Genomic DNA, 10,500 nt, shown 5'->3' with positions numbered 1-10,500 from the left:
TTAAAATGGCCAGAAGGGTGACAGACGACTGGAAAAACACACTCAGTCATCTCAATTTACGCTGACAGTTGCTTGTCAAGACTAGACAATTGATTGTCATGCTTCTGTCTTCTTTCTTAGGTCCTTTAACATGGTAGTTGACTGTCCACCAGTTTGTTTCTTATGTTAAATTTTTTTTTTTTGATTTCTCTCTTCTTTGCTTATTTAATCTTGGAATATAAATTAGTTTTTCTTTGAAAAATAAGTTCCAAGACTTAAAACTAAGGTCTCTAAGTCTTGTTTGACTAATGAGCTTCAAAATGAAAAATCATACTTGAATCATACTTGAAGTACTTACAAAGCATGTTCTAAAAACTGATTTGACTCCTCTTTGCTTTGAGTTCTCTTTGTCACTGATCTTTGATCTTTCAAACTTCTTTGAGCTTTCATTATGGATCATTTATTTGAGATGGGGTCTTCCGTGTTCCTTGATCCTTGTGAGCTTTCAAGATATGTCATTTGTAGTCTAAGCTTCATTTGATCCGAATTTTGACATGAGCTTTCGGAATTGTCCCTTTTATCATCTGAAATCCTTGTTGCCTTCATTAACTAAAATAGCACCACTTTGAAGCAGATTAGTTAGACTTATTTTGTTATCATCAAAATCAAGAGCCGTAAGCCTAGTTAGGCCAACAATCTCCCCCTTTTTTATGATGACAAATAAGGAGCAAAGATACAAAAATACTCCCCCTTTCGATAAGCATAAATCTTCAAAGTTAATGTAAAATTTAATGCACAAGTTCAAAAGGCACAATTTTAGATTCTTCATATTTAACATAGAAACATTGAAACATAGTGTAGTAACATAGAAACATAGTTCAACAAAATATAAACATACTATGCACACACACATTCTCCCCCTTTTGACCTCAACAAAAAGGCATAATACAACCATAAGCGGAGTATGTGCAACATACAAACATCAAAAACATCATAAAAGAATTCATCAAGTATCAGAAGCTATATCACTATTTGCAGCAACTGCTTTTCCTTTAGATTGCTGTGATTCTTCTTGTCCTGTGAACCTTCATCTGATGATTTTTGTGAGCCATCATCATTTTCGTCACTTTATTTATTGGAATCAATATCATTTGGTGCTGAACTAGTGACATATTGCTCTATTTTGTCAAGACGTTTATCCAGTGAAGAGTACTTAGCATCAATGTTTGAGATTTTGTCTTGAAAAGAAGTAAAGCCAGCCCTCATGTCAGAACTGAAACTGGAATAATGCTAATAGAAAGGAAGGAACCATGCAGGCATATCCGCTTCTTCAGGAGCTGGATTAGGTTCTTCTGGCTCCGATCGTATAGGCCTATTTCCTCTAAATATCTATCCCTCAGTGTATTTCTTGTAACCCATCCTTTTTAGAGTAATGGAGGAAAATACATTATAATGGGTTTGTTTTACTATCTTAGAAGATGGAGTGATAACTTGGAAGTGAGCAAAGACTAAAGAAAGTATGCCAGTATATGGAAGTCCAATTCTAGGAGATTCTAGTTTTATGGCCATCCACTTAAGTATGAGGCTTACTAAATCCAATTTCTTGCCTTTGAGTACACACCACATAGCAAAACAATCGAAGAAGGAAATATGATCATAGGATCCTGCTCTAGGAAGGATGTTATAAGCAACAATTTTGTGAAGGATTTGAGCTTGTAAATTGAGCTGCTTATATTGTGGAGGATTTCCAAAATAAATAGGTGCATCATTCATCACAAGAGGCAGAAATTCTTGTGGAGTAAATCCTTGCTCCATTGTCCATTATTTTTAAATAGGATTGCACTCAAAATTACCATGTTTTATAGGGAGGATTTTTCTTAGCAATGGTGGAGTAAATGTTATCTTTTCGCCTAACACTTTTGTAGAAAAACCAATATTTTTCTTTACCAAGTTGGAGTAAAAGAGTTTTATCATGTCAAGATAACATCCTTTGACTTGGCGTAGGAAAAACTTGTCCCATCCTATGTTTTTAAATAGTTCAAGAATCTCAGGGAAAATGGATTCAAAGAAAGCAACATCTAGTATCTTACCAAAAATTGGATCGATAGTGGAGATGTGATTTCGGTACAAAGTTTTTGCTTATGCTAAGGCCAACAATTTTTCTATTTCATCATTGCTAACTGGTCGTGAAGAAGATGCCTTGTCTTTGTTCCCTACTAATTTTGTTCATAGCATGTTGATGAAGCAGAGATCCGAAGAAATTTTGGTGAGGAGGATTTAGGGTTCGATGGAACGAAGTTGGAAGAGGTTTGGAGAAGTTAAGCTTAGTGGAGAGATGAAGAGAAACTATTTTAGTGAAGGTTAGATGAGTGGACAGACGTCTGAGACTTAAAAAAGAATGTTTTTCTTGTTAAGTGTGCTTGAACCGCCACGAGACAGTCGTCTATCTTCAAGGTGACAGTCGGCTGTCGATTGACTTTCCGGATAGACAGTAGCCTGACAGGCGCTTGCCTGGTATGTTGGTAGTCGTCTGCCCTGTAGAGAATTTCTTCTTTCTCTTTGTTGACTTCACGTATATGTAATATGCTTGATTTTTGCTTTCATATGAATTTTCTTTCCAAATTTTAAAACTCTCTATTTTAAGCTTGTATGAATCATCCTATGATTTTGGCCAACAACGTTATTTATTTATTTTTATGTGTTTCAATAAACATTTTGAGATTTTCAAGACTTTTTATCTAGGTACCCATACCTTTTTGGGTCCGGTAGGTTTCACAAGGGATGTTTCTTTTACTCCCCATATTTGTTTAGTCTTCACACCCTTTCTTTTAAATGGACATTCAAACTTTATTTGTCCCTTTTTCTTACATTGATAGCATATGGTGTTAGTGTAGGCTTTAGAAGATGTGCTAGCATAATCTTTGGATGCTTTTGAAAAATATCCCATGTAAAGATTTTTTTTTCCTTTTTATTTTCAACCCCATTAAATCCAATACCTTCTTTGTTTAAGGTCATCCTTTGTGAGCCTGTCATTTTGTCAAAGTTTGCCTTTCCTTTTGAGAAGTTATAAAAGATCTTTTCTTTATCTTTAATTTGATTTTTGAGATCGTTTATATCTATCTCTTTCTTGTCGTCAACCTTCTTTAGTGATTTCTCTGATTCTTGAGATAATTTTCTTATTTTATCCTCTAATTCAGAAATATATATGTCTTTCTCCTATTCTGTAGAGGATAGGGATCGAAGGTCTTCTATCATCTGTTCATTCTTGCTTTCTAATTTCTTAATTTTCAAGTCTTTTTCTTTATCAGAAAGATTTTTAGCTTCTAATTCTTTTATTGCAGTTTCATACTTATTTTCTATTTTCTTGAGTTTTGAATCTTTACCATTTTCAGCAATCTTACTTGATTCTAGTTCTTTCATTATTCCATCATTTCTTTTTTTTCAATGACGTGTTTTGTTTAGTTACTTTGATTAACATCGTATGTACTTTGAATAAATCATTTTGTAATTCATCATAAGATGACATACACTCATCATTGGATTCATTTGATGAATCACTACAAGAATTATTTAAGAATTTGGATGAGGAGGTTTCCTCATCGTCCTAAACCATAAAGCAAGTATAAGCAACCTCTTGGTCACTTGATTCATATTCCGAACTACTTGTACTCATGTTGTCCCAAGTAGTGGCTTTCATGGCCTTTCTGTTTTTCTTCTTAGACTCTTTCTTTAGGAATGGACATTCTGGTTTTATATGCCCAGCTTTGTTGCAATTATAACATGTAAGAGTTTTATTCTTTGATTTCTTTTTGCTGATTTCTTCTTCTTTTGATTCGAAGTCTTGGTTTCTTCTTTTGAATTTATTTTTCCTTCTTAGTATCTTTGCAAGTTTCTTAGATATGAAGGCTAGTTCATCTTCATCCATTTCTTCTTCACTACTAGAGTTTTCTTTTGAGGTTTTAAAGGCTATTGATTCTTAGGCTTTGGTTTTTCCACTCTTTTCATTCATTGCCATTTCGAATGTGAGGAGAGAGCCTATAAGTTCATCTAAGGAGGTTTTTTTAAAATTTTATCCTTCCGTTATGGCAGTGGCTTTTGATTCCCATATAGGTGGCAGCCCTCTAAGAATTTTCCTTATCATCTCATAAGTAGTGTAGGTTTTTCCTAAGGCATTTAGGAAATTTATTAAGTGAGTGAACCTAGTGTATATGCTAGTTATAGATTCATTTGAATTCATTTTGAATGCTTCATATTCACTTGTAAGCATATCAATCCAATTATCCCTAACGTCTATAGTGCCTTTGTAAGTGACTTCTGACTTATCCCATATTTCCTTAGCTAATTTGCAAGCCATTACTCTATTAAATTCATTAGCATCTAAAGCACAGTATAAAGCATTCATAGCATTGGAATTAACTTGCAGCATCTTATGATCTAAGTCTGTCATATCATTTTTCTCCTTAGGAACTTGTTTTCCATCTACTAGTTTAAAGGGAATTAGGTCACCATCCTTGACAACCTCCCAAGCTTTCCAATTCATAGTTTGAAGATAGATTTGCATTCATTTTTTTTCCAAAAAGTGTAGTTACGTCCACAAAAGATAGGAGGCCTAGTTGAAGATTGTCCCTTTCCAAAGGGAGCTACACCTAAGTGAGCCATTAAGAACTTTTTATAGCTACTAATTAAGATATGCTATAACCCCACTCTGATACCAATTGAAAAGGAAGGTGTAGTCCCAAGAAGGGGGGGGGGGGGTGAATTGGGTTTTAAAATTTCTTTTACTTCTTTTTAAGAATCCTTAAACTCTTTTATGTCTTTTTAATGAATTCTTGTTTCTTGTTGTTTTATCAAATACACAAGAGATATTCAAAACAAAATTCAATCCACAACCACAACACAAGTACTTAAACAATTAAGTAACAAATCAACCTTTCAATCAACCACACTATCCAAACCAATCAAACACATTCAATCAAAATATATGTTGCAACTAAATGAAAAATCTCAGCTTTTTCAACTTGTGTGCAACCTTGTGGTTAATTGCAATCCTTTTGATAATGAATTAACTTTCTCAAAATGATCTTCAAAAACATTCACACTCTTTCCAAGATTTAGAATTCAAATAAACTCTTAGTTAATTTATCTTTGGGATATTAACCATGTAACGTACTCCCGTATGGTTTTCGCAAAGTATGGTTTAACGAATGTACTCCCATTTAGTTCTGAGACCCAAATCAAAATTAGACTATAAGTTTACTTGATTTCCAAATATATGTAGTATATATGATTTAGAAATTTAAATCATCCATGCAATTTATATGTGCTGAAAATAAAAAGTAAGAGTAAGAGAGAGTGACACCAGGATTTTTACAAGGTTCAGCTTATACCCAGCGTACGTCCTCGACTTTGGCAAACCACAAAAGGATTACTAAAATCAATTTCTTTGCAGGGATGAACAACACCATTTACACACTCCTTCAGTAGGCTAGAGCCTGCCTCTCCAAACGATGTACCCTCGTTCAGTCACTCTTTCAATTAGGCTAGAGCACACCTCTCTAAGCAATATCCCCTTGCTTAGCCAATGATCCAAACAATCCTTGGCATCATCAATCTACAAGATACAAATCAAATAGATGTACAAGGAATCGCTTCTCAAAGAGCTGATTAGTACAGTTCAAAACTATATACTTCAATGTAATTCATAATATGAAATTTAGATTGAAGCTCTAGAAGTATTTCATCATATGTTTCTTTCAATGGATGAAAGAATTAATAGTTGTAGCACAATATCAGTGAGAGAATCAACAAGACTTTAGTAAACTTCGTGCAAATTTACAGAAAGAGAGAGCTTTGAGAATTTCAGAACATTTAAGAGGGATTTTGAATGCTGAATTTAATTCTTGTTATTGAATCAAGTTGGTTTGGGTGTATTTATAGATGTAGAAAAGTATCTAAGTTGTTCCCTAAGTTTATTTGGACTAGGGTCCAAGTTTTAATTGAGTTTGAGCCCAAAGAAACTTAAACTTTCAAAATATGTCCGTTATGATTTTAAAATTTACCGCGTGACAAATGACTGTTAGTACTCTAGCAGTCGACTGACAGTGTTTTTCACATTTAAAATGCACAACCCGAAAGGTGGTAGTCGCCTGTCAATAGGCAGTCAGGCGTCTATCACTGAACAACTAAATTTTTTAAAATGGCCAGAAGTGCAAAGGACTGGCAAAACACACTCAGTCGTCTCAATTTACATTGACAGTTTCCTGTCAACACTAGACAGTTAACTGTCATGCTTCTGTCTTCTTTCTTAGGTCCTTTAACATGGCAGTTGACTGTCCATTGACAGTCAGTCATCTGTCCGCCACTTTGTTTCTTGTGTTAAAACTTTTTTGATTTTCTCTTCTTTGCTTATTTAATCTTGGAATATTAATTAGTTTTTCTTTGAAAAATAAGTTCCAAGACTTAAAACTAAGGTCTCTAAGTCTCGTTTGCCTAATGAGCTTTAAAATGAAAAATCATACTTGAAGTACTTACAAAGCTTGTTCTAAAAACTAATTTGACTCCTCTTTGCTTTGAGTTCTCTTTGTGGCTGATCTTTGAGCTTTCATTATGGATCATTTATTTGAGATAGGGCTTTCCATGTTCCTTGATCCTTGTGAGCTTTCAAGATATGTCCTTTGTAGTCTAAGCTTCATTTGATCTGAATTTTGACATGAGCTTTCGAAATTGTCCCTTTTATCATCTAAAATCCTTTCTACCTTCATTAACTAAAATAGCACTACTTTGAAGTAGATTAGTTAGCCTTACTTTGTTATCATCAAAATCAAGAGCCATAAGCCTAGCTAGGCCAACATCCATAAATCTTAATTAATCAATTCGCCCCAGAATTATGCTGCAGAAACCCGAACCTGAAAAAGAAAGAAATAAATAAGAAAAGGAGAAGAGGAAGGTTTAAAATGGAATTTTAGTAGGCTGTATCGACGAATCTTCTGTTTTCTTTAACGAAAGCCCATTTGTTGTTCGTTGACGAAGTTAAGGGCTTCGTCGACGAAGAAATCCCAAACGACTAAAATTTTACGTTTGGAGTTTGTCAACGAAGGTCTTCTTTCATTGATGAACATTCTTTTGTGATTCGTTGACAAAGGTGCTATTTCATTGACGAATGTGACCGGGTTAACGGCTTATAAATAGGATTTTTGGTTGCATAGTGATTAAGAAATCAGTTTTCTCTTTCTCTCTCTCTCTCTCTCTCTCTCTCTCTCTAACCCGTGCCCCACTTCCTTACTCTTCGATTCTAGTGCCGTTCATCGCATGATTCGATGATCAGAAGCCGTTATGAGGATCTAGGTGGAATTCTCCACAAGTCTAGCAGAGCGGATTGTTGATTTGAGCTTTTTAGATATCAGTTCAAAAGTTGGGTTCATTTTTTGGGAGTCTGGTCGTTTTTCAGGAATCAGGTAAAGGGATTATATTATGTTAGCTAATCTTATGGATTTTACTGATTTAAAATGTTTATATGTGTAAAATTATGACTTTTCTAGGGTTTCTGAGCTTAAGGTTCGATTAACTGACTTTATTTCCAAAACCAACTGATTAAATTCAAATATGGTGTTTTTGGATTATAGTACTCAACTTTCTGAATGTTTTCACTAGTTGGAAAATTGGGATTTTAAACCATAGGGGTATTTTACAATGAACCAAAGATGGTAGGGTTGATTATCTCTACTTTTCCTGTATTTAGTTATATATCTATATTATTAGTAAAATAACAACTTGGAGATACTCATACCTCTATTCCTCGTACAATATTTATTTTCTCAAGCAGTTCTGTATTTATGAATTACCTCATGAAAAATTGTGTTGCATGAGTGCAATTTTAATTGGCATAAATGAGCAAGTTTTGTGTAATACTGATATGATACGACAACTATATGCCGATATGTAATATGACGTCTAGATGCTGAGTTTATGATTTGTCGGTTTTTACCGAGACAGTATACAACAGATATTTTATAGAACTACGAAGAGCTGTTGTTTTATGTAGTTTCATGAAAATGAATTATGATTTCAGTTTAATACGATGTAAATATCCATATATGACTGTAGAACCCTGTTGATATGATGTTATGTTAAGAGCATGGTACCATAACTATATATATTGTAGGGGTGTAACCACACTTTTGAGATAGAGTGTGGATATGGGAAAGGCGATTGGTGGCCTGGGTAAAGTACTCCTCGACACAAAAATTCCAGAGCTCCATCTGATGCAGTAATTCCGGGTGACTCTGCCTTCGAGCATATGGTAGGCACCATCATACTACTTTATGTTTGACTTAGCTATAGGTTGTCGACTATATGCTAGGTCCAGCCTCCGGACCGCACAACCCGTTATAGGGGGAAACATGTCGTATGTTGTGATTAGCGTGACAACGCTAAGTCAGCAGTACACGTTGTATCTTCTAGGCATATTTGGGCATATTTACTATAGAAAGGACTATATTGAGCCAGAAGTATGTATTTTCAGATATATAGTTCAACATAGTTTTTAAATGCTAGTTAAATAATTTAGAAGTTAGCAACAATATGCACGCACAAAATCTTATGTTAACCACACACTGATGATAATATAATCTGTCTTACTGAGAAGTGTCTCACTCTATCATCCAATTTCATGTTTCAAGTCCTTTGAGGGATCGATTTTAGCATACCACTGGGCTGGTTTTGGTCATTGTTTGTTTTGTAAGAGCCGGTGAGTCATAGATAGTAGCTATATTTTTTTTGGGGTTGTAATAGTAGAGTATGTATGTATGTATGTATGTATGTATGTTAGGAAACAATTAGAAACTCTGGTAAAAGTTTAGAGGATGTATGTTTTTCCGCTGTGTATGTTTATCAGATCAGTATGGAACACTCGTTCCCCTTGTTTGGGCGGCTTGTATATGTATGGTATCAGAGAAATGTATGTTATTTATGTTTAGTAGCACTCCGGACCCTCTTAGGGGGTCGGGGCATTATAGTTGGTATTAGAGCAACCAGATCGTTAGATCTTGTAGACTCGGTTAGACGAGGTTAGGAGGTCATACCAGAGTATAGGAAGATAAGAATGGGTAGAATAGGAATGTTGAGTTTTGCTTCGTAAGCTTGGAGGTAGAAATTCCATTGACGGACTTCTGTGTTTTTTTTAGATCAGTTGACTGGTTCAGAATATCATGGCAATTCATTGATGGTTTTGTTTACGAATGGAGAGACGAAACTTGAGTTAGAATGGGAGTAATAAGTTGGTAGAGTATGTCGACATTAGGGACGTTAAGTTATTAAAGTAAGTCTTATGGTATTGTAGTTGTAGCAGATATGTAGGGTACCAAGATTCTAAACAACTTTCTCGATTATCTCTTCGAGATGGAGTCCAAGGACAATACTGCTAATGCTGGAGGGAGTAGCAGTGAGGGAGCTGGCTATAAGGCTAGTAGTGACTCTACGGTGGTACTTTGGAACTTCGCCTAACAGTTTATGGTGGAAGTTATGCAGAAATCTAGGGGGCAGGACCGTCCCACGACTGAGCTGGGAGGTTCTATTGATCAGTTGACCCGACTGTAGCCTCTTAGCTTCGCAGGGAGTACAGACCCGATCCCTGCGAAGAACTGGATTTGGGAAATTGAGAAGATTTTGGTTATTTTACATTGTATGGATGAGCAAAAAATGCTTTACACGACATTTAAGTTGACTGGAGAAGCCGAAATGTGCTGGGAATCGGTAAGGATGTTGGAGGAGCAGAAACCGGTACCAGTGGGGATGACGTGGAGACATTTTAGAGAAGTGTTCTTTGAGCGGTACTATCCAGCCTATGTTAGGAATATAAATATGGAGGAGTTCATGAGCTTGACTCAGGGGCAGCTGACAGTTCAGCAGTACGCCGCCCGATTCATGGAGCCATCTCATTTTGCTTCTTTTATGATACCGGATGAGGCGAGGAAAGCTTGGAAGTTTAAGAAGGGTTTGAAGAAGGAAATCTTGAAGTAGGAGGCCATACTGTAGATTTAGGACTTTGCTACTCTAGTGGATAAAGCCACTGTGGTAGAGGAGAGCCTACAGGGAGATACAGAGATTCAAAACCTGAAGAAGAGGCCGATGCCTTCCAATTCTTACTCAAGTGTGAGGCGGGGTCCTTGGAAGAAATATGGTGGTGATGGAGGCCAGCGGTGAGATACAGGCGGTGGTACATCTTAGGGTACCACATCTTCCGCTGCTGGTCCTACTTGTGGCAAGTAGTATACAGGGAAGTGCATGATGGGTTTAGGTGTTTCCTACCGGTGTGGTAAGCTAGGGCATCTAGTGCGAGATTGTGGCATGTTAGGGAGCAATGCACCCCCACAGTAACAATAATCAATGCTCAAACACAATCACAAAATTGATTCAGAGTAATTACAACCAAAACAAAATAATCAACATAGTAGCCCTGTAGTAATGTGTAAAGCTTGCTGAATTTGTATAAGCTCTGTTGTTAAATTCCACAAACAACCTTCT

At 35.8% G+C, this 10,500-nt stretch overlaps 1 protein-coding gene across 1 annotated transcript; it reads left to right on the top strand.

Moving 5' to 3' along the window:
• Window positions 1–9,375: 9,375 nt before the first annotated feature.
• LOC131163490 (uncharacterized) lies at window positions 9,376–9,996 on the top strand. Its single transcript, XM_058120086.1, has 2 exons — window positions 9,376–9,459; window positions 9,574–9,996. Exons 1-2 carry the CDS (start codon window positions 9,376–9,378, stop codon window positions 9,994–9,996), a joined length of 507 nt encoding a protein of 168 aa, XP_057976069.1.
• Window positions 9,997–10,500: the final 504 nt, after the last annotated feature.

The sequence above is a fragment of the Malania oleifera genome, chromosome 9, assembly GCF_029873635.1.
Source record: "Malania oleifera isolate guangnan ecotype guangnan chromosome 9, ASM2987363v1, whole genome shotgun sequence".
NCBI lineage: Eukaryota > Viridiplantae > Streptophyta > Magnoliopsida > Santalales > Ximeniaceae > Malania > Malania oleifera.
The sequence above is the reverse complement of the archived record's forward strand: the minus strand, read 5'-3'. Positions and strand labels throughout refer to the sequence as shown.